The 25728-nt window shown below is 41.2% G+C and overlaps 1 protein-coding gene across 1 annotated transcript in view; it reads left to right on the forward strand.

The window, feature by feature from the left end:
* Positions 1 to 25728, forward strand: part of sema6bb (sema domain, transmembrane domain (TM), and cytoplasmic domain, (semaphorin) 6Bb) — a 134312-nt gene that overhangs the window by 85372 nt on the left and 23212 nt on the right. The window contains 8 exon segments of the mRNA XM_063892269.1: positions 567 to 784; positions 7405 to 7536; positions 8081 to 8230; positions 9777 to 9956; positions 13217 to 13319; positions 13321 to 13358; positions 16400 to 16477; positions 21506 to 21564. Coding sequence (XP_063748339.1) covers positions 567 to 784; positions 7405 to 7536; positions 8081 to 8230; positions 9777 to 9956; positions 13217 to 13319; positions 13321 to 13358; positions 16400 to 16477; positions 21506 to 21564 — 958 coding nt within the window.

A 25728-nucleotide genomic window follows, 5' to 3' on the forward strand; every position in this document is an offset into this window, starting at 1 on the left:
ATCTAATCCGATAAATAATGGTCTGAGTAAACACTTCATGTTGGTTTTAACCCAAGAAAAGCAATGTAATAGCTTTGTATATGGCCTGACCTAACCAGAGCTGGAGATGCATTATTATTAAAAATAATATGTATCAGCGTCAGGATCTTCTCTTCAAAATTAACAATTCCCATTTGAGGATAAGTACCTGCACGAGGTCTTTGACATGTTTCTGAGATCAGAGTAAATGGATACTTAAACAGCATCACTGTTGTGTGGGTGAGGATGTTCAAAGAAGCAATTTTGAGATACAATGACATTTTTATGAATAATTGATATTAGATTTCACCATTATAAAACAATGATAGGTCAAAAAAGGGTTTCCGCGTTGCAAATAGCATGCACATCTCTCTGTAGAGATCACTCTGAAGTTCCATTCATCTTTTAAATGTGCCTTTTTGAAAGATGAAACACAAAGTTTACTCCCCCAGAGTATCATTTTATATATATATATATATATATGAGCCATGCTTGGTCAGATACACCCGTCTGAATGTCATTTTCTCTCCGGGCCTGGTGACTCCCAGGTGATGGTGTCACGCGTGGCGCGGGTGTGCAAACGTGATCTGGGAGGGTCTCAGCGCGTCCTCGAGAAGCAGTGGACTTCGTTCCTGAAGGCCCGTCTGAACTGCTCCGTCCCCGGGGATTCCCACTTCTACTTTAACCTGCTCCACTCCACCAGCCCCATCATCAGGATGCACGGCAGAGACATCATCCTGGGGGTGTTCTCCACACCGTCAAACAGGTACAACGTGCAAACACTCACCTGGAAACCAGAAACACGAAAAGATATTTCATTTTCTGCTCAAAAATGTGCACAAGGACAGGCACTCAAGTGGTGGTTTTCTGTACTTTTTACCATCAACCCTGCTGTCTACGCTGATATCTTTTACATTTAGCTTTGTTTTACACTTATCAATTATCAATATAACCTAAAGATTACATTTAGCTCATTAGCTAACTCTGGTTAGCTAATGTTGATAACTGTGCATTGACCCTGGTAATTAAATTCACACCAAAATAGCAATAACTGTTTAAACTATCTGAAACTATTTGAAAGGGATTTACTTTAATTCAGCCCTTTTTCTCAATGTTGACGTCAAAATACTTCAGCTTTTTTAGTTTTTTAATTCCTCAAAGCTAACTATTTAACCATTATATTTTAGTTGCTATTTGAATTGTTTATCAGTTCATTACTGCTCCACAACCTTTCCACATTCTCTGTCTGAGTGCAGACCCTGTATAGGAATCTTTGATCCAGATCAATACCTTACCTGTCTTCCTTCAAATGAGGAGCTTTATTTGACTGCATGTGTGTATAAAGTACGTGGTCGGAGTACTAGTGTGGCTGGACTTGGGCTGAAGTGGGAGGGATTTTCTATCCGTGTCCTCTCTAGAAAAGGAGAAGAGGGGATTCAATCACCCTGAGAGTGTTGTTAAGAAATACACAGACGTAGCAACACATCTTGACACACTTCCCATGGAGAGGGGGATAGACACCCAGTGTGTAGCAGCACTCACACTGCTCACCTTGAAAACTTAGCAGACCACCATAGTTTGTTCCCTCTGCTGGGAAGTTGGAAAGAGCAAGGCTTCCTACAGGCCAGGCAGATCTCCGGAGAAATGAAAGAGGAGCAGAGGTCAGGATGGTGGGGTTCAGAGTAATTTAAGACACACAGAACGCTTTCATTGAGGACAAAGGGTGATTTGTTGAAAGACAAGATTAAATTGAAAAAAGGTGAGAGGCGAGGAGAGGAAGGATGCTGCCCGGTAAATTGGGGATTATTGAAGACTGTGGGTAAAGCCAACACACACACGCACACACACACACACACACACCAAACTGAGGCTGAGAGACAGGAGTGTGAGCAAAATATTTATGTGAGACACACATACAATATATTTCAAATCCCGCATTATGCAGGAAATGAGTTTCTGAATGGAGAGGCAATAATGTTCTAGTGTTGAGTTTTGTATTATCAACATTAGAAAGAAAAATGTGATCCTATACTCAAACAGGCCCTGCGCCTTTTGGGGTTTCCCCTTTCCTGTAGTGTATTTTGTGCATCTAAATGGTCTGCAAAGGGGTCAATCCCAAAGTTCCCTTTCAGAGGAACTGAAAAAGCCTCCATTGGACTCTTTTGTTTTCTTTCGTATATAGTGACATCACTATGGAACACTCATACTTTTATTGGCTATAGCTCCAAGACATTGTACGTGATAGGTTAAGGGGCAGGACATCTCTAAGCAGTTTGACCAATCACAACAGAGCCGGCCAGCTAACCAATCAGATCAGACTGGGCTCTGGTTTCAGACAGATGGTGAAAAGAGGTGCTGCAGCACAGGCAGTATGAGAAAAATAAAGAGCTTTTTGAACATTAACGCATGGAGACATGTCCCAGTGGAGGCACAGAATACAAATATGAACCTTGAAATTAGCATAATTGGGTCTCTTTATTAAGAAGATAAATAAGTTATTAAGAGTAACTTTGTTGTGTGCATGTCTGTGATAAACACATTTGGTACACTTTACATTCATCTATTGCTATAGCATATTGCAGTATAAGTAGCTCAAATTATAGAAAATATTCAGGACATTTTTTCTGTGATATCTCACTTCTGGAATCTTAATAGCCCTGATAGCACTTACTGTGTCTGGCAGTGCAGGACGTTGAGGAAAACATATAGAAACGCTTGCCTCCTTTGACTCTGGTCTGGAATCAATACAGTGTCCCACTTAAATGCAGCCAGCAGGATTCCAGTATTATACCATCTCTTATTTCTTTTGGATACATCGAGATCTATAGTTGCAGAGTAGTGTCTCAAATCAGTGGGTAAAGGAAAGGACACAAAAGTGTGGATATAAATGTGAAAGGAGAGAGGACAGATAGGAGAATTAGGAGGGAGACGGGCGAACAAGATGGGGGGAGAGATGGATGAGAAACTCAAGGACGAGGAAGTCAATAATGGACAACACGTGCATCCCCTGCTCTCCCTGAGATCTAAAACTGTTTCATCAGCTGCATCTTATCTGTGTGTTTGGAAGGACTACGCTGCGAGAGAAAGCCACCGCCTGCAGAGACAGATGGATGCTTCACACACACACACAAACACAAACACACACACACACACACACACACACACACACACACACACACACACACACACACACACACACACACACACACACACACACACACACACACACACACACATGCACAAACATTCTCACAATGGTTCCCAGATAACAGCATTTGCAGCATGCCACTGAGGAGAACCAGCTGAACACACACACCCCTGCTTGGGTAAACTGCCACTGGGTCCGATTTTTAAATAACTGCCAGCCAAGAGAAAGCGAAAGGAGGGGGGGTGTTGATGAATGGATAAGGAGACGCGTGATGGAGGAAAATGAGTATAAAGAGACGGCGAGAACGTGTGAGGTGTGCTGCAAAACTCCCACTTAGCCACTGTGCCACACTGGCTAAGTGCTTGCCGGACAAATTGCTTTGGCTGGCAGCGTGCAGGGAAAACAGCATGAGGCAGGACCTGGGAGTAAAGGAGTAGCTATTCTCTCCTGCCTGTTGGCCCCGGGCAGCATATACAGTGTGGGACTGTAGAAATGGGAATAATCGGATGAAGTTGAGGTTTAACTGGCCCTCCCAGAGTCTCCCCCGGGCACTGTGAAGTAACTCATCTCCTCCTGCGCTCGCATACTCAAGGAATAATTTTGCAGGCATAAACCAGCTCCTGAAATGTTATGAAGTTGCATGTGTGGGATCCCTCCAGTCTTTACTTCCAGAGTATAAAATCACCTCCAGTTGTCAGTTCCTCCGTGCATCCACCTCTGAAGCCCCAGGCCCTTCCTTTCAAAACGGGATGAAAGAAGATCTCAGATATCCTACTGAGCACCTCCTGCACTCACACTCCTGAAGCTCAAGAGGTCAAGGAGGCAAAGGGAGCAACAGCAAACTCGAAAGAGGGAGGATGAAAATATGAGACCTTTGGGGAGAAGAAGAGAAAAGTTCTCTTTGCTATATTCAGCTGCTCAAATACTGTTTTCGGAAACAACAGCAGCGAGATGTCACAGGGTAGTCTTAACGTCTTCACGCATCCTCAGACAAGTACAAAAAACAAACAATTATTTCTTGCTTTTGTTTTGGCAGCTGAAAATGTCTTTTGCTTCTGGAGCGGACTGACGTGGTCTCATTAGGTTTAATGGAGCCATGCAGGAATGCAAGAAAAAACATCCCATGCAAAGCAAAATAAACCTGGTGCATCCTGAACGTTGGAGGCCATTTTTGGTTTCAGTCGTATGGAATCCCATGTACCACGTACCAGGGTCAGACAGCGGGATGTCCCTCTGGGTATACACAGCCGAGGAAGGGAAACAAGGAGGACAAGGAGCAGGAGGAGAACAGGTTTACTGTCCCAGAAGAAGTGTGACACAGGAGGATGCACAGATGTGCAAGTTAGTCCCCCCGGGGCCAGCACAAGTAGAGAAAAACAAGGGGATACATAGTGAGTTATCTGGCTTACAAAATAGGCCTGGGGAGGGAACCCCATGTGTATTTGACAGCAGAGCCATGTCATGAGGGAAAAAAACACTTGTTACAGAGGTGTCCACATGAGCCTGGATCCTCTGAATGTATAAAATGTAAAATCTACAGAGAGCTGGTATGAAAAGGTCAAAGAAAAGTATGATAAACTAGGCTTGCTAGGATACAAGAAAAAAGTATATCAGTTGAGAGGTGTGTGGGAGAATAAATGAAAGCTGGAGGATGAATAATATTTAAAAAAGAAGTTAAAGGCTAAAAGTTCAGGCGAGGTAAAGAAAAGACCTTATTATTAGCGAGTTAAAAGCTCCACTGGTTTAATATGAAACTTTTCGGGATGTAGGTTTGATATCTGAGCTATATTTTTTCATAACTGTAAATTGAACTATTAAAAATGATGAAAAAGACATTTATATCCCAAGCCCAAATGTGTGCTGAAAAATAATAAGTGTAGAAGCGATAGATTTGCATAAAGAATAGCTCACGTTTGAAGGATCGTTTTCTTGCTGTGTAACACATTTGAGTTCACCAGAGCATCCTAAAACAAATAAGTACCCAAAATGTCAAACTATTCCTTTAAACACCAGGGGAGCCTTTTCATCGTGCTGCCAAACACATTTTGGACAGATTGGACCAGAGGTCAGTAAGTTTAGTGTGAGGTCATGTCCTTTGCAAAGTTTATTCCATCATATTTATCTGATTTTGCTGTGAAACTTTCCCAAAGTTTATCTGAAAGCCCTCTGGATCCAAACTGATAATAGTGGAAATTTAAGTCAAGCCCATCCATGCAGTTAACAAAAACAAAGCCTTAAAAAAATATGATGAAAATGATCCGAGAAAATATACACAGACCTTCAGAGGGAAGTTTGTACAGTATACACAGAGTGTGTAAGGTTTCTCAACTTTAAATGTTGGAACCTTTTAACGTGAAAGCTATAGCTCCCATGTGATTATTGATACCGTATATTAGTGGAGTTTTTACATCCCAAAGTTTTCAGATTCTCTACAATTTCTCAAAGTTAAACCCCTAATTACAGGATTGACATTAAGACTTCCCCTGACTCCCACTTGTTTCTCCTTACTCAACTCTCCGAAGCATCATGTGTCTCTGAGGACTGTTTGTGTTATTCCAAGCTGACGGAGAGCTTGTTAAACAGTGAGGAAGTACTTCGCTGCAGTCCTCTCTAACGGACACCCTATGTATCTTCTCTGGACAGCCTGTCAAGGAGAAAGAGTGAAGAACAGATGGACAGAGAGAAAGAAAGACAGGCTCACCTTCAGTAAACAGAAAAGTAGTCGAAGTTGTGGAAAATGAAATGTGTGTACAAGAAATCGACACATGTGGATTACAAAACAAAGGAAAGAGAGAATACTAAACAGTGGAAATTAGAATAATGAACGAGGAAAAACAGCCAGAGGCCTTTTGGCTCTCTTCTGCGAGACACAGCGCCGTACGTTGGGCGGACCCAGTGACCTGCAGGGGTGGGATAAGGTAGAGAAAAAGGAAGCCAAGCTGGCACCCGTGCAGAGCTGGCAGACATGTCACACATAACATCTGGTGCCGGCGGCCCTGAGGGAGACAGCGTATCGGATATGTATGCAGCTCCGCCACGCTGGCCGGGGTTGACTCACATCCCTGCCCATGAATGATAAGTACTGAGGGAGATGGCGTGACCTGATCAAATGGCACGACTCCCTGCTGCAACCGAAATCCAGCCTTCGGGCCCATGCCTTACCAAACAAACCCTTCAGAGGCTTTCAAGGAGGCACTCAAAAAAAATCACCGCTCAGAATCATGACCATCAAACGAGAAAGAGAGAGCAAAGCAGAAACGGATATGTGGGATCTCTGTAGCAGCAGGTTGCAGGTGACTGAGTCTCTCAGGTTTTCTCAATGCGTGTATATCGCTAAGGTATTAGCTCTTAGTCACTAGCTCTCACACCACGCACTCCATTAGTCATTGGCGGGGACACATTCAGAGCACAGAGGCGAGACTCGGAGCGTGAAGCATGGGATGTTTTTCAAAAACTCATTCCTTATCTTTTCCTGACATTCCCCTCTTTATTTCTCTGTGTACAGATGTAGCATCTCAGTGCAGAGATAGTGTATCTTTGTGTGAGTTTGTCTCCATTTGTTGATTGTGTGCATGTAGGATATGGACCCTTCCTGGAGCAGATGTTTTGTTCCCTGTGGCAGGGTTCACGAGCAGTTGAGCAGCCTCCGATGTGCTCTGGGCTTTTTTTTTGGATGTGTTGTTAGGTTTAAAAGAACCCCCTCCCCACCACCGGTTGTGAAAGGGAAAAATATTCAGTGACTCATTTCCCTTTTCGTTTTATATTCCAGGAATTCCAGCCAAGATCTTTTCATGTGTCTAATCTAGCTATTGCATCCGCCGCACATCTATTCTTCGCCCACGGAGTTGACGGCGTCTGTCTTATCCAGTCTTTCTATCCGTCTCACTAACAATTTCCTTTGTGTTAAAATGTTCTACATCAAAATAGGAACAGCCCAAATCCAATTTGTCACCTTCGCTGGAAGCCTTTCCCTTTTTGCTCAGTCACAAAAGAGTTTCTACGTTTAAACTTCTTTGCTTTTTCATGTTTCACAGCCTGTTTTTCAGTAATGGTATTATCTCCCTTTTATTCTGACACCTATTCATTCTTTACTGCTGTTAGAAGGAAGAGCCTAACAAAGGATTTAAAGTTCTTTCAAGGTGTTTTATCAGCTGATGTCTGACCTCTCTGTCTAACCTCTCTGTCTCACCACTCTGTCTCGCCCATACGTCTCACCTCTTTGTCTCTTGTCTCTCTAGTATCCCAGGTTCGGCGGTGTGTGCCTTCGACATGGAGCAGCTAGCTGCCGTGTTTGAAGGGAGGTTCAAGGAGCAGAAATCACCTGAGTCTATTTGGACACCTGTTCCAGATGAAGTCATCCCGAAGCCAAGGTGCAGACGGCTGTAATACATTTATACACACCTGTGGTTATGCTGCTATCAGGGGAATACGCTAATGTACATCAAGCTGTGTTCAATTCGGTCACAGTATCAATCAATCAACTATTTATAAAGCACCTTCCATGTATGATACGATACTTATTGTCCCGCCTGGACTCCTCCTGCAGTTCCACAATGCTAACCCATACACACTACAAAGTACACAATAAAATGCAATCACATACACAGTTTGCACACACATATCCACAGACACACCTACTGATAAGGGCAAACTATTGCACAAGCTTCATGGCTTTGGAGTGCATTACATAATTCACTTTTGAAAAGGATTTATCTCGTCTGTACAAATCTAAAAGCATGTTTTCACCTCATGCACATAGCCTTGCAAAATACCTTAAACACAAAGTTAATCTGATTTAATCAAAAGGGTTGATGAATGGGAGTCTAGACTGTTTCATTATATAACCATATCTTCACAGAGGCGAATCATACCAGCAGGTCTGCTAAACATCTGCTGAAACCTTGTTGTCCTCAGACCCGGCGGCTGCGCTGTTCAAGGATCCAGGTTTAATTCCTCCAACGCGTTTCCTGATGAGATGCTCAACTTCGTCAAGACCCATCCGCTGATGGATGAAGCCGTCCCATCGCTAGGACAGAGACCCTGGATAGTCAGGACCATGGTCAGGTGAGACTGAAGTCAGATAAGCCGTCAAACACAAACCCCGTCCCTGAGTTATTATGTTTCCGAGAGGAAGGGGATGTTCGGAGAAGCTTCATAATGCTCAATCTGTTTGCAAAACATTCAGGATATTGAACCAAAGCATAATACACATTTTTCATGGTTATTTTGAAGTTCCTTAAGATTAAGCGGAGATATTTGAGAATATAAAATTGACTTGAAGTGTTTTTTCACTTATTAACAATTTAAAACCTGATCATTGTCTTACTTTTATGATTTGTATGCCAGTCATCCACCCTGACATCCTTTATATGATTTCCATTCGCTGCTAACTCCAGTCATAAAAAACAGTTTGACATAATCTTAGCATTAATCTGAATCAGATCAGAAATACTTTTCCAAACTGGGAATTATTTTGATTTCAGCAGCGAAATACAAAAAGAAGAAGAATAACAAACTACAGATAATTAGAACTAAAAATAAAATGAGAAATATACAAATGTACAAATAATGCAGTGAAATGGAATATTAAATAAGTATAATATATAATATAATGTAAATGTAGAATGTTATCTCCAGTTCACAAGAGAGGCTATGGAGCAGTGAGTTGTCTGCCAGCCAGGGGGGAATTATTGTAAAGTGTTAATTATGCTTTCATTAATTAATATTTGGCAAAACAAATTAGTAGAACAAAAACGTCTTTTTTAACACAAAAAAGAAGTGTTTCTTGAGAGTTTTCAAACAATGTAAGCTGGGAAGTTTTCTAATTGTGTTTGAGAAACTTAGTTACATGAGATTAGTGAGCAGTCAGCTGTGCATTCAATCAAAAAAAATTAGGAATTAGGAAATGGTCTGTTAATTCACACTTCCTAACATGGATTTTTTTAAACTTATATTCAAACACTAATTGATCCAATTTAACTTGATGTCTCCCAGTATAGGAGACAGGGTTGTATACACACATATGGTGTGCGTGTGTGTTTGGGCTGTGGACTCCTTCTGTTGAGTTTAAACACTTTGGGTGTTGAAGCCTGTGGTAGCAGTCGAGCAGCTGTGGCTCATAAATGCATGCACTCTCTCTCCCTCTGTGCGATCCGCCATATGAAGTCCCGCTGCCGACCAGCCACCAGGGGATTATGGGAACTGGATGTATGAGGAATATTAAACAGCCGGCACAACACGGCCTCTATTCTTGTCTATTGACTCGTACACGCAGGACGGTGTGTAGTTCAGCCACACTCTGCCATTGTCGCTACACAGGCCCATTTACTTGACTGATATTATTAATGACTGAACGTCTGCCATAATTAGTTTATTATGCAAATTTGATTGCGTCTCAATGGAATTCACTTAATTTTGCAGTGACTCAAGAGAAAATGGCATATTATGATTTAAAGCGTCTTTTACACCTACAGTAAACCAATCAGCTGTATTGCACTTAAATCGTACATTTGCCAGTCGAAGCCGATTCACTGTGCTTTTATCTTTTAAAGGATAAAAAGTCCCAAATGAGTCACGCAGCTCTTAATGCACTGCTGTAAAATCTCTCCAGGTATCAGCTGAATAAGATCGTGGTGGATACAGAAGCCGGGCCGCATAGGAACCGGACCGTCCTGTTCCTGGGGTCCAGCAGAGGGACCATCCTCAAGTTCCTCATCATGCCCAACCAGGACAACACCGTCACCAACAGCAACATCTTCCTGGAGGAGCTGGAGGGATACAACCCTGATAAGTAAGACGAAAAAAAAACTGAACAGAGAAATTAAATGGGTGTATATTTTTGAAGTGCGTGTAGAATGGCTTTTGGAAATGTGGTTTTATGTGTTTGTTAGCTTTCTTATTAAAGTGATTTGAGTAGGTCTGTAGGTTAAAAACAACGTTAGCTTAGCACATGAAGCGTGTGTGCAACACTTCTCTGTACCAGCACCTTTAAAACACCCCAATTAACACATTGACTAGTTTGTTCAATTTGATCGAAAATAGAGGTGTGAAACCTTACATTTTAGTTTTACAGGTGTTATATTCAGGGCTCCTTTTTCCCAGTAACTTCCTGTGGTTTTGTTGTCACTGTGAGGTTGTTGCATGATGTGTTAATTAGTTGTTTTTAGAGTTGGTGGTGATGTTTTTTAACACTCAGAGCCAGGTAAGCTCATTCCTACTGATTTTATTAACACATTTATTCATGAGATATTTAAGCTTGTGCAGATAGAGAGCTTTATGTTAAATAGCTGGAGACGTACAGCAGCAGCAGCGGAGGAGAAGAAAGGGTTAAACGACATCTGGGGTTGATGTATACACAGTGCGAGGAGCTGGTGGGAGGATACGCCTACAAAAAAAGTCGCAGGGGGAAAAAACAGAAAGGCATGACATGTCCTCGAAACATGACGTGTCCTGAATTATGCAGAAAGGCTCACCTATTCTTTGAGAGGAACACATAATTTGTGCAGAAGCTGAGATGATGCAACCCCATGCAGAGAATACAAATAGGGCCAGCAGAAGAGAAAACAGGATTAGAGGCTGCAATTCGTTATCAGGAAATCTGAACATCTCCTAATGAGCTGCCGACATGTTGTATAAAAGCATAATGATAAATTCAGAAAGTCATGAAGGGATGATAAAATCACATTATCCTTAATCGGGACCAAACATTACACAATGTCAGGAAGAAATGACCTGTTATCTTCGGTCTGAAGCTGAATCACATTTAATATCTGGATCTTGACAAAAGATCGGAGGCTTGTCATTTTTAATTAGCATTTTGCATGAGGCTTTGTGGTTTCATTGGATGCCCACCACTACGTAATGAACACCGGGTACAATGCCTTTTCAATCTTCTTTTTTTTGTTGCTTTTGTTCTCCGTGGCAGTGCTCCACATGGTGCATGGCCTCAGGGCAGGGGGGGGGGTGGATTGTCACACAGATGCAGGCAGATTTGGCTGGTGATTATCTTTCACCGAGGCTAATTTGAGGCCTTTAAAAAAGAGAGAACATGATCCTAAACACTGGCTTCCTGTCGAGGTAATTGTGCTCTTGATATATATACCATTATATTCTGCAATAGGGAAACATAGATGGTTATTTCTCAAAACCAACTGTCTGGAAACACGTTCTCTCTGTAGTGCCGTTCTTATTTAATAATCAACCTTCTTCTCCAAACACTCCCAATATATGCTCACCAATTTGTGTCTCAGCTTACAAGTTTCTGCTCCAGACTTGACAAAATGAGCGATAGTGATGGCATGAGCAGACTGTGTGATGAATGAGCTGCTGTGGACCGGAGTCACTGTGTGAGGGGTAATTTGGAGAGTCCACCAGGAGGTCAGTGACAGTCCGACGAGCACAGCAGGCTCCCAGCTAATCAGGAGACAGAGCACGGCCACTTCAGGGTCTCTTTTTTTTCCTTCTTTTTTATGCTCCAGGCCAGGCTACCGACATCCTCCCCTCCCAAACACAGACAATGAGATGCCTTTTGCCTTCTAATAAACCCCAGGGTACACAGGAAAAGGGCCACTAACACAGTCATCTTTGAGGAAGTCCACACAGAGAGAAATCGTTTCTTTGTGATAGTGCAGTTGCCATAATACAGCAGGAAATGAGAGAAATGAAGCACTAATAGACCCTATATCTTCTCCTATTTCCTCCCCGTATCTGATCTAGGTCCAGTCTCCAATATTTTCTTTTCATAAGCCTCTAATATTTGTTTCTTCCCCTTTCCTGCATTTGTTAGTTATTTATTCGATTTTCCCCCCTCCCTTCATCTGTCCCCCTCCTTTTCCTTCCTATTTTGGGATATTGGCTCTGAAAAATGACTCAGAGCTCGGCCTAAGCAGGATGATAGATTTGTCTTAATGACTGTGGGTCCGCCGCAATGTTATTACCATAAACCATCCAGATACAACCAACCTGTGCATGAGCGTACATGTGCATAAACAGGTATAAATCTGCTGTATGGAGGCAGCTCGGTGCCGGCTATCGTAGCTCTAAGTGCCAATTAGAAGCGATTCAGCTGCTGGCGGCTGTTTTTGGATGGCCAGCCAACCTCTCAAACCCCTACACCTCTGGATTGACACCGTAACATCTGGCTCCATAATTGATCTCTTTCAGTTTTATTACAGCTTTTATTTATAGAGCTGCTTATGTTTGGTTGTTTCACATTGAGTCACAGGAGTTTTTTTACTGCGGTATTGCTCAGTGAGGTCAGAGGTCTAATGTGCAGTCTTGGTTGTGTAATTAAAATGACCTAATACATTTTGTGTGTGTGTGTTCTCCTAACTAACACGAAGATCAAATCACTCCGGTTTAGAGGCCTGTTCACTGTCTTGCTCTTCCCACAAAAGTAAATACTACCATTGGTTTATAAAGCCCTGAATGGTTAAAGGCCACATTTCTGATCTTCTGCTAGATTATGAACCATGTAGATCACTCAGGTCATCTGGGACAGGGTTTACTTTCTGTCCTCAGAGTAAAAACTAAATACGGAAAAGCAGCGTTCAGTTATTACGCTCCTTATTTCTGGAACCAACTCCCAGAAACCGGCACGAACGCCGAAGACTACTTTCTAGCTCTGCATTTCATTAAATGATATAACTATTCCTATCTCACACTGCGCTGTAGCTTTTATTCTTGTATTTTATAACCTGTCTTATTCTGTTATAGCTTCTTTTAAATTTGTATCCTCTTGGCTTTTAATTTCTTCAGAATGAGGATACTTTAATTATCCAGGGGGAAACTAGGTTTTTGTGACGGCAAATTATTGTAGAGTAAACTAAATAACTATTTATACAAATATATGAAGTTGAAGGTCTGCAATAAGAGTCTTCATTGCCACTGGGATGGGGCTTTAATTCAAATAAAAAATATCTAATTTAAATGAACTTCAATGTTATTTTATAGCGTGTTTCTGTTTCACTATATCTTAATGCGTTTTTGTTGTAAAGCAATTTGAATTGAAACGTGCCATGTATATTAAACCTCCCTTGCCTTGTCTTGCAGGTGTGCTGAGGACTCTGTGCAGGCCAGGCAGCTGCTGTCTCTGACTCTGGACCGGGCGAGCCACACTCTGCTCCTCGCCTTCCCCTCCTGTGTGGTCAGAGTACCCGGTGGCTCGATGCCAGCTCTACTCCCGATGCATGAAGTAAGTCTGCGGCCAGCACCGTCCGTCCGGAAGCAGAAAAAGGGCAGCAAGGTGGTTTAATAAGAAGTTAGGTGACCGTTTAATAACCATCTGGCCTTTACAAGTGTCCTTGAGCCTGACACTGTGCACCTTGGCCCGCTCATGGGTTGTTGCTGACCTCAATTTCCCTCCATACCAAAACCTAATAACAACTGTCACTGTGCCCTTGAGCAAAGTGATAATCTGTTAACTGTTGCAATAAAATGCGCCTGTAAATTGGGAGGAAATCTAATAAAAGCCATAAGTGTAATACCTCACCGTTAAATATGATGCTTTGTTTTTTACCTGGGCTTGTAATCTTACCTTTATCATAGATGAGTTTAAAAGATAATAATAAAAGTAGACAAACGACACCATCTTCAATCCAGTGTCACTTTAAAAATGCATGCTCGCCCTAGTTTGTGGGAAAGGTGAAAAGCTTACATCTTTAATATCCTCATGTGGGAACCCTTGAGTTTAAACAGGTAGCCTTAACATCATCGGAGCATAAATCAGTTGAACCTCCAGCAGATGTACGATACAGCGTATAGTCCCTTCGGCAGAGTAAGTGTTATCATGTAAAGTCCCAACGGTGAATACCACAGCGAGGATCTCATTTTTCTGTAGTGACACAGGGTTATGGTAAGATCCCCCACTACATCTAACTGAGTCAGAGGAGAGGGGGTGTATTAAATATGGTTCAACAACCTTTGGAGTTTATAATGGGACGTAATAGTATGTTTGGCTTGATCCTTCTTTTATATTTTAGAGCATTGCATATGATAAAGCCTTGTAAAGCCTCGCTGTAATCATGATGATTATTTTTTGGTCAACATTAATGATGTTATTGCGTTATCATGATAAGGGGTCCCTTGGCGCGAAGGGATATTGGATTTTCCAATATTGCAGAGAAGAAAATCAGTGGCAAACAGATGTTTATGATTCTTAAAGGTTTTGTTAAGCAGGAAAATCTCGACATATTAACACGTCTTTGTGATTTTAAAGCGTAGATGGCTGCACAACCACCGCTAAGCTAAAGGCGGCTAATGCTAGGCCTGATGACGTGTGGTAGTCTCATTTAGTTTTTGTTTGAAACCTCTGTTCTGATGAAACATAAAAGCATCTGATATTAATGCATCATCAGTTTTGTGCAATAATGCAATCGGCAGAAGTAAAAAGCTAACGATAGGCTATAAACGGACTACATCACCGATGGCTTCACAACCACCGCTAAGCTAAAGGCGGCTAATGCTAGGCCTGATGACGTGTGGTAGTCTCATTTAGTTTTTGTTTGAAACTGCTGATTTCATGAAACATAGAAACATCTGGTATTAATGCATCATTAGTTTTAGTACAGTATAAGGCATAACCAGAAGTGATAGATATTAATTAGCTTTCTTTAATATAAAAGAGAGATTATATTTCATCACTTTATCTAGCCGTTATAGGATTATCAGAAGCTCCAGTTTTGATTCTGGCTTTTTACCATTGGGAATGTGTTGAACTCAAACTGAAGGTGCAGCAGTACCCTGAGTCGACTAATCCTACAAAATTAAATATTACAATACATATATTTTATTTCACCTGCACACACCTACACAAGGACCTTTATACAGACTCATTCTCCCTCACTGGCACATTTAACTAGTCTTCATGCCTGTGGCTGTGACCCGTTAGTGTCCACTGTCACACACACACACACACACACACACACACACACACACACACACACACACACACACACACACGGAGCAGTGCATCAGGCGTGCAGTGTGTTCACTGATCCTGGTGAGTCACACAAGCGCGTAATCCAGAGCACATTAAGAAACGCTTACATGCTTTCTGAGGTGCGTTTAGTTGTGTGAGTGTTAGTGTTTAGACGAGAGCCTGAGAGTTAATGTTGTGTATGTGAGTGTATTCGAGGTTTCTTAGTCACGCTTCGGCAGCTTCGGGTTTTCAAAGAGTATTTGTGAGTGCTTCCTTTCAACACATCTTTCATACTACATTTCTTTCTACATTAATCGTTAATAATTCATAATTTTACAGTCCGCCTTCAGATTGACATTTAAACCTTGTTTAACCCCCTCGCACAGACCAGTCACTAAAAAGTAATGTTGTGCAGTTAACCACAAGCAAGTGATTAAAGGACCATGTCAGAGGTTTAAAACATTACCGGTCAACAACGATTAATCCTTTTTAGGCTATTCGACATCTCTGACATTCACTTCAAAATAAACGACAGGTTTTTAATTTGATTCCCTTTCAGGCATGCAGTTATTTCTATTCATGACACCAGTGCAATATAAAAATGAACTTTCAGAGACTTGAGTTTGACCTGAAAGCAGCTTTTTTCTCCTCGTTGCTGCTGTCAAGGGCATCCTAACATCTGATGTTTAAGAGATGAATATTTAATAAATCACATTCAGGAACGATGCTGTGTGAGAGTCAAAACGCAACATGGAGCTTGTGAAACGGTTCTTGCTTTAATAAAATGTTTCTTTTGCAGAGAGTTTTCGAAGCCAAGAATGTCTCAATAACATAAACATACTTTAAGGGAAAAAAGTACATTTTTAATCTTTTTCAAAAACTCTAAATCTGCATCTGAATCACAGCTTTTTACCTTTTATTCAAAAATGACTGGAATTAATTAAGCTGATAGCATTTGAAATAAAATCTGATTTTTCCCTCAACGGCATTTCCACCCTGCTCAATATTAAAGTATATTACGAAAATGTATTCACTGTGATGAATAACATCATCAAAGTTTCAAGCCTGAAGAAATTGGAAATTAATGAAAATGAAAAGGTTTCTTGGAAGAAGTGAATCAATATAACACAGTATAATTGAATCCCTAAATTAATCAATAATGAAAGTAATATGTTAGTTGCAGCCCAGCTGCTTCATGAGTGGAATTGGAGAGTAAAGTATTTTGGAGTCAAGAATTTTAACATTTAAGCTAGATAAAGGGAATTTTAAAGTGAGAAGAAGATTGATTTTCATTGATTTTCTTTTTGTCTCTGCAGGAACTGTATCGCCTCGAGAGATCCTTACTGTGGCTGGACCCGAGGAAGCACCTGCTCTTTCCTCAGACCCGGAACAAGGTATTACATCTCTCAATATTGTATCACTACGACACACTACAAACCCTGCCTCATATACTGTCATATATTTTGTTCCTCTACTGTGACTTGTCTCCATGCTTTAATGTTCATAAAGCTCTTTATGTTTCTCATACTGCCTGTGCTGCAGCACCTCTTTTCACCCTCTGTCTGAAACCAGAGCCCAGTCTGCTCTGATTGGTTAGCCGGCCGGCTCTATTGTGATTGGTCAACCACTTAGAAATGTCCCGCCCCTTAACCTATCACGTACAATGTGTTGGAGTGTTAGCCAGTAGAAGCAGGAGTGTTACAGATTGATGTCACTATGTTACAGAAGTAAACAAAGGAGTCCAACGGAGGCGTTTTAGGCAGTGTGGGAGAGAACCGCCCTCTGGAGAGAAAGGGATTTTAGCCTTTGCAGACCATTTACATGCACTTAAACGTATATAACACACTACAGAAGAGGGAAAACCCCACAAAGGCATAACAGGGCCCCTTTAAGTCCATCTACAGTTTTGTTTTATCACCTTCCTCTTCTTGTTCCAATTTGTTGTTTTGTTTTGTTTGTATTTGATTTATTTCCATTTTATCCTTCCTCTCAAGGTTTCTGTCTGACAGCAAACCCAGCAGGCCATCTTTAGACAGGTCCCATATATATATTTTATCTGGTCTAAAAGTCTTTGGTTCTATCTGCGGCTACTTGAGCCTCAGAGTAACATCTGCACTCTCTAAGTAGCCTGTCACACAGTCCGTGCACTGTCTACATTATTGATTCAAGATGTCTGCAGATGTTCTTTCACTTTGTTTGTTATCAAGCGGTGGTCGTAAACACTGGGTAGGTGTGTGACGGAGAGGAGAGTTCTGTGTTTGTTTCTCTTGTGCAACTCAGTCCATGTTATGCAGATGTTCTCAGACAGTTTGCTGTGTAGATATGTGTGAACATCAGTGTGTGTGTCAGTGTGACCTTTCCTCCTGCTACTGAAACGGAGCGGTCTTCGTAGCTGCCTCCCTCCCGTGAAATCAAATCTCTGTTTAGTCAGGCCTCTTATTGAATTAGGGCTTCAGAACACAGGTGTAGTGCCAGCAGAACAGACAACACAAGCCTCTAGACCACCTAAGGCTACCTGCGAATACTATTAAAGGCCTCTGTGTTGCTCTTGATTTGATTTTCCAAGGGCGGTCAACTCGACAATCGATTGTGCATTGAGTTACTGTGGTTTTCCTCCTTGTGGACTAATGCAACCTCTCTGTGCAAACTGACGCCAGAGGAGAGTTGAGCCGTGGATGTTATGTGACATTAGGTTGTAATTTGGTAAGTTTCCGAGGGAAGGAAGTTTTGTATCGTGTATAAAAATAGTTGTGGTTGGTGTTTCAATGAGGGGATGTATTGATTTATGTTTGGTTTTATTGTTGTGAGAACGAGTTTCTGACTTAGTGTTGTTATCGTACTGCTAAACAAGATAATACAAAACAATCCTCACTTTCTGTCAGTGAGAGTATTGACACAAAACACTCCTTTATCCTTTCTACTAACTTTCTAACTAAAATGGAAACCACTTGATGGATTTTTGTCATGCTATTTACCATTTTCAAGCCCAATACAGTGGTTTCAAACTCTTTTGTATTACTGTAAACTGTAGGCTATAAATTCCAATTCAAAATCTAAAATTACATATTTTTATCCGTATGATTTTTTACACCCCCCTCCACCAACCACCAGGACAGCAATATCCACTCAGGGACAGTATTCTTATTCGATCAGGAGCTCTTTTAAGTTAGATATCGAATCTGTCCACATTAAAATTGTATCAGGTCTTGCAATCGTGACGATCATTCAAGGTGAAAATCTTCAAAAAACTTTCCAACGCTGGACTATAATCTTTTCAGCTGCAGTCGAGCCTGTCAGCTAGATTTTACAAGGTTTTCCGGTAAGGAAAAGGTGAGATTCATCATTCAGAAGACGTACAGCAGGTTCAAAATGTTATGTATATGTTGACATGTATGAAAGATCTAAACAAACACTTTTAGAGGACATCCTGACTACAATAAGCAAATTACTTGAGCAGGAATGATTCTGTTTCAGTGTGTTTTGATCCGTACAATAAGCAGTATAACATGTGAAGTTTGGGCGTCATAGACAATCAGTGTTTAGATATAATTGTTATATCTAATTGTTATTTGAACAACATTTGCTGAGCTTTACCACAATCTTAAAACAAACCCAAATGGAGAAGTACCCCCCCTGAGTTACAAGTATACCCCTGACCTGGAATCATTGTTGTAAACACCCATATGGTCTCTATCAATCTCCTTTTTATTATTAAGTCTTAAAATGTACAACCAATGTACCTTTTAAGAATGTGCCGGATATAAAAAACACTGTCAAAAACAGAACAATAAAGAAAGCCTTGCACGCACACGGAGACCAACGAGCGATGTATACACAGTAATGACCAACGGTCCGTGAGAGGCAGCCAGCTGCAAAACAAAACATTTTTCTTTATTAGGGTGACAACCTGCTGCTGCCGGTTCACCGTGCACTTGCACTCATTTGTCACGCTGATTTCGAGGCATTAAAAGCGTGGACGTTGGCTGCGCTGCTGCCCGAGCCTTTAGCTAATTACAATACTGACTCCTGCTCCGTCACTCGTCCCAAAGAGCTTTTTGTGCTCGGGTTCTGCAAATGTTGTTCTTAGGCCAGAGAGTGATTCAGTGTAACGGCGCTATTAGTGGAGCCATGTAGAACTTTAAATGCTTATTTACTTCTGTGTTAAGACTTTCCTATTCAATACAAAGTGCTGTTAGTGGTTTTGACTCATTACCACAAATGATCAAGCAAACATTTTAAGCAAACATGCCTTTTTTAAAGTTAAAAAAGATGTTGGCAAGTATTCAAAACGTACTTCATACCCTCGTAAGTTTGAAAAAGCTCTTATTTCTGCTTAAATTATAACATTGGCTTACAAAAAGTCACCTGCTGCCAAATGATCTCTGATGGATTCTTATTCAAACAAGTCTGGAGTGTTTGGTTATTATGAATAAGTTGTTTGTTCAAAAAAAATACGCCTTGATAACATCACCATGAATTAATATTAAGATGTATTGTTTTGTGCGGACAATGGAGGTTTTGGATGACAGGTTTGTTGTTGGTTCATTTTGGAGCAGTGACCCATGATACTAAAAGGTTTACATTTAAAGGTTTTGGCAAAGAGAAACAGAACATGAACAACACAACTCATCAAACCCAATATCACACATGGTATATTTCTCTCAGAGGACTTTACAGTTTGTACAGAATATGACTACGACACCCTCTGTCCTTCGACCCTCACATCGGACACAAACCCCACAGTTAACGGGGGAAAAATAAGAGAAACCTTGGGGAGAGCAACAGAGGAGGGATCCCTCTCCCAGGACGGACAGACGTGCGAAGGATCCCGTCCGTGTGTTTATTAAAAAAGATGTCACATTTACAACATAGGTAGACGGAGTGCTTGAAAATGCACGTGTCTTAATCAGTATTTAAGAAGAATATAAAGACAAGTATGCAGTCACACTCTGAAGCTATTCTCTGAATCTTTTAATCCAGCAAAAGACCAGGAAGTACCTTCTTTATCTAACGATGAGTCATCTCAATGGCTCCACGAGTCCTAGTCATAACAATCTGTATCCTCAGTGTCTCCGACTCTCTATCTCCTTAACCTCGCATACCAGAGAACTCTTAACTCTTATCACTTATGGGCAGCCTGCTCTGTCTATGTGACTTTATTTTGGAAGAATATGTGTAAAGTTTAAGGTTAGACTGTACTTAAATATATGTGTTTGGAAAGGAAATAGCCAAAACAAATCCTTAAAGTTGTTGAACCCGGTACCTCTCTGCAGAAAGTAGAACATTAACAGGTTTCTCAGTGTAAAGTTATATTTTCCAGTTCTTTTAGCTCAGCCTGAATTTATGTATTGAATGGATTAATGTATGTGTGTTTTTGTGTGTGATTGAGTGTGTGTGTGTGTGTGTGTGTCAGCAGTTTTAACCCAGATATCCAATGTGTGTGTCTGGTTTGAGTACAAAGGAACTTTGAAAATATGCTTCATTATGTGATGATGATTATAGCATATGCAGTGCATTGTGTGTTATATCAATTAGTTACAGGTATTTCCACTCAATTCCCCTCAGTTTACACACACACACACACACACACACACACACACACACACACACACACACACACACACACACACACACACACACACACACACACACACACTCATTGACCAAGGCCTGTCCTCTGCAGTTCTGTGCTGTTTCCCTGATATGAGCCATGATTAACAGCAGTTGTGTTTTCTGCACCTGGACTCTGTGCTGCTCTCATTTCCTCTCGGCTTCCTCACCTCATCATATGTTTTTCTCCTTTGAGTTTTCCACTCTCCCCTGTTGCCCAAATGGGAAATGAGTTTTAAATCAAGAGGCCTGAGTTGTAGAAATAAGATATTTGGATGTTTCCGTAGACGTGTAACATATGAGTAAAGTTTGGGATTCACTTTTTATAACTTTTTCCTTAAACCTGATGATCATTATGTATTTTTAACCACCTCCATATTAATGACTAATGCAGATTTTCATGCTCTTACTCCTTAATTCTTAAAGATGTGGATTTTATATTTATGCCACAAACATTCAACGTTAAGACGATTATGCTGACCTAGAAATATTTGTAATTCAGCGCATTAATCTGCTTAATTAATGCCCCTGCGGGCATAAGTGGTTATCTTTGAATTATAATGGTGATTATTGCAGGATATTAGTCTGCTCAAGGGGCCTCCAGGGTTCTTTTGCTGTATTAACGAAGGGCTTTCATGATAAAAACAAAGACTTGCACAATCAAAGTGTTAAAGCAGCTTGCAGAGATATATACGCTGCCCTGTAACGTGTCCTCTGCTGTAACACTGAGATAGTTTTCCTCTATCAGAGAGGATCTGTGCTGCGTGTCAGTGGCCGAGCTGATTAATGACCGTGTCTCTTCTCCTCTGCAGACTACCGTTCGAGCAAGATGTTGAACAGGGAAACGTGGCCCACTTGGGTGACTGCGACGGTAAGAGGAATGACTCTCAGTCTGTCTGTGTGTGTTTTATGTGTGTGTGTGTTTTACCCACAAGTGTTAAAGCTAATGGCTCTCTTGTCCTTGCCTGGATCCTTACATAATGGTGTGCCTTCGGGGTAAACAACGATGCAGAGTTTCAGTTTTTAAATAGGAAATCTGCAAATAAACACAGTCCCAATTCACAATCTGTCTTTTCTCCTGAGTTACACGCAGAAAGTCGGCTAGTCTCGTTAAGTCTCCGAGCTGGAGAGAAAATCCCTGTGTATGTTTTAGCTAACTTTGTTTTGCTCCCTGTTTACTCTGTCCTTCCTTGTGTACTATCTTAGCTTTGGTCTGCTAGGTTTTTGTTGCATATACATGGTGGTTAATTAAATTCCACTCCGGCTATCCCCCCTTGATGTTTCCTCCTCCTCTCTCTCTCTCTCTCTGTCTCTCTCTCTCGCTTTCTCTCTCCATATCATTATGAAAATAGAAGTGGTACACGGCGAAGTGAAATCTCTATTCTAGATACAGGGGAGGTTTTGGATACTCCCATGACACCTCACTCTCTTTGATCTGAGCGCTAATTCCAATGCGTGCAAATTAATCCTTTGCTCCTGAAAGTTCCCCGAGTTCATGTGCCGTGCTCCCTGAGAAGAGAACAGATAAATATTGCATAATCCGGTTTCAGATGGGCGCTCTGTTTGATGCTGCGCCCTCACTTAAGGTCTTCTGACCACCCTCAACCACAGGAGGGGGGCGGCACCTATGGCGGATGCTCCCTCGATGCATGGTGAAGTTAACGCAGTTATTCCGTCTTCATTGAGCACATGTGTAGCTACTTATAGAACATGTGGGGGGAATCTTTCACTAAGCTCTTGGTCCTGCTCCCAAAAGGAAACCCACGATCCTCCATAGATGTAATTCTATTTAAAACAGATCCTGCTTTTGGATTCCTGCAAGTTAATGTTTGTTAAATACCATGAACTGCAAGAGATATGTCCTCTCCAAAAACCAAATGGGGTACTGAGGTTGTGCAGGAAGCCAGTAATTATAAATGCAACTTCTACGATCATTACTTCTGTATCAAACCAGAGGGAGGGAGATGAGCATAATTACTCTTGCTCTGTGCTAATGGAGTGCTGTTCAAGCTATGGCCCCTCTTCTTGTACTTGTTATATCTTTACCTTTGGTGCAACATCTGTGGGGTCAGAGAAAGTGATGACGCTGTGATCAAGGTGAATGAGAACAGTCCACTCTCTGCACACTGTGAATCATCACAGCACTTGTTTTTCTGAATAGGCTGAATGATTTCCTCCACCCTAATTGGAGTGCTACAGCAATGTGATGTTTTTTTCTATTTCTATTTCTAAGCGTTGTTGTCATAAGTTACGGGTTTTTGAGAGCGGGAGATGAAGAAAGGGTAAAATCGAAGCAGCTGAGATGTTCTGATTTTCAATCCTTAGCAAATGAAATTACATTTAGTCACCTATACTCCACCTTTCGCTCTCATTTCCTGCATTTTATTTCTTAATGCATGCACCTTGTAACCTTTTCTCACGAGTGTTGTGGAATTATCTGAAACGCTTACTTCAAAATACCACGCTTAAAAGGAAAATGTTATGCAATTACAGGTTCCTGTATTTCAGATTTGTATCAGAAAAAGTTAAACATTTTTTTCGCTCAAAAATCCCATTATTGTTCTCATGCTTAATATACCTGTGTTCTCCCTCTGTCTAAAAGGTTGCATTATAGCACTTGTCTTTTTCAGGCCGCCCACAATGCTCTGATTGGCTTGCGAAACAAAATAAGGCGCACCTTTGAAAAGATTTGATAGAGGAAGAGAAGCTGAACTTGTTGAGTCTCATGTTCTGAGAGAGACAGCCCACAAAAATCCTGCCTGGGTTATCTTATTTTAAAGCTAGGAAGCCACAGTTTTTCATTATTGAATCAATTTAAACTGTCCCTTGCAGTCAGGGCAGTGATTGCTTTCATTAAAAATAAATGAAGACGAACAAAAGTTATATGGCACATTTCCGTTGTGGTCCCCTGATACAATATGTCCCCCTTTAAATGCCTTGTATTTAAATACCTATTTCAGGTCATTGTGTGTCATTAACTTCCACCAACTACCTTGCATCTTTTAAGTCACAAAACAAATGAAAAGTCCAATAAAAAGGACAAAAAGGCTTCCCTCTTTGGTCACACACGGCCCAAAAATGTTTTTCCTCAATATAAAAAAGTATACCAGCTTTTATCTGAGCACCAAATATTGTTTTCTTAATTTATATCAAAAAGAATATTCCTTTACAATTTGTTTGTATATAATAATAACTTAAACGGTTTGCTTTTTTGCATCTTGTTACACATTCTACTTTGGAGATACATCATATCTGCTCAAACTAGTTTAGGCCAAATACAAAAACTGGAACATTTCCCATAATGCAACCTAGTAGTAGTTGAAAACACCAAACTATAGTTGTTGATTAGTAAATGGACTTCTACATGTAGAAATCTGTGCATTGCTCCTTTAAATTGGCCTCACAGGATGCTATAAAGAATATCTCGTCTGTACTCGGATCTGTTCACATCAGAAGCGTCCGTTACACAAAGGAGAAAGTGTGTGTTGCCCTGACGGCTGCCCCTCTTGGACTGTGTCAGATAGAGATGAACTGTCCTGTTTCCTGCTCCTGCCTTTGAGGAATTCCCAAGCTCTGAGTGGTGTTTGCTCCTGCGTCACTTTCAGCCGTGAAATATGCTTCAAGCTGAACTCTGTTGTCACTGGATGAACCAGAGCGCTCCGGGGTTGGCATGACGGGAATGTGATTCAGCTGATCCATCTGAGGGCTGCCACCTATACTTACACAGCACATGTCTCAGATGTTGTGATGAACTCACTGGCTTTCTGTTCATCATTTCTCTTTCTGTGTTTGACACTTTCATTGTTTCTGATATTGATGATTTCATCAGTGCTTCCTGTTCTTAGTTAACGCTCAGTCAATCTTTCTTTGTCTTCCTGTAAGACAAGATTCTTCCAGCCATCTGCAAACACACTATTCAGTGAAAGGAAGACAGAGAGGCGCTGCTTCAGCCTATAATGACAAACTGTCTTTAAAAACTGCTTCTCCATAAAGTGTCAGTCAGCATCTTCTCTGTTTGTTACCCATTCTTCACATACACAGGACACATAGAGCTGTGGAAAAAAATAATGGTCCACTGTTTGAATATCTTTGGTTGTTTGGTTTTACTATTTATAGGTATTTGTTTGAGTGCATTTTCCTAAAATGTAAGTAAGAATATTGTCATTTAGGGAATTTATTTGCAGAAAACTGGTCAAAATAACCAGTAAACAGAGGCAGTGTTTTCAGACCATCCATCCATCCATCTTTTTACACATATCCGAGTCGGGTCACAGAAGTAGCAGTTCCAGTAGAGGGCCCCAAACTTCCCTTTCTCTGGCCCCATCAACAGGCTCTGACTGGGGAATTCAAAGGTGCTCCCAGGCCAGCGTAGAGATATATATTCCCTGGTCCAGGGTCTACCCCCGGTCCCCTCCTAGCTTGGACATGCCTGGAACACCTGGCCTCCTTACCAGGTACCAGTAGTGGTTCTACTTGGAGTCCCCCCGCGGAAGATTGAACTTCTCACCTTATCCCTAAGGGAGATGCCAGCCCCTTTCGGCTGCTTGTATCTTGTTCTTTCGGTCATGATCCATCCTTCATGACAATAGGTGAGGGTAGGAACAAAAACAGGTTTGCCTTCTGGCTCAGCTCTCTTTTCATCACAACTGTGCGGTAAAGCGACTGCGATACCGCTCCCGCTGCTCCTATTCTCCGTCCCATCTCACACTCCATTTTCCCCTCACTCCAGACCCAAAGATCCTTGAAATCCTTCACTTGGATCAGACAGTCCATCGGTATGCTGCTGAGTTCAGACCTTGAATAATGCAAATGAAACAAGTTCATATTCATTTTAAAACAACACGATACTAATGGTTTAACATAGGAAGAGATCAGACATCAATATTAAGGGAAATAACCGTCCTCTTCAACAGAGCTTTACATCGCTTCTGTCTTATTTAAATACAAATTCAAGCTGCTCACCTTTCTTTGATGGCTTGTGACCCTCCATTTTTCTCTCATTACAGTAAATCACAATATATTTTCTTATTTGAAA

The sequence above is a fragment of the Eleginops maclovinus genome, chromosome 9 (assembly GCF_036324505.1).
Source record: "Eleginops maclovinus isolate JMC-PN-2008 ecotype Puerto Natales chromosome 9, JC_Emac_rtc_rv5, whole genome shotgun sequence".
Lineage (NCBI taxonomy): Eukaryota > Metazoa > Chordata > Actinopteri > Perciformes > Eleginopidae > Eleginops > Eleginops maclovinus.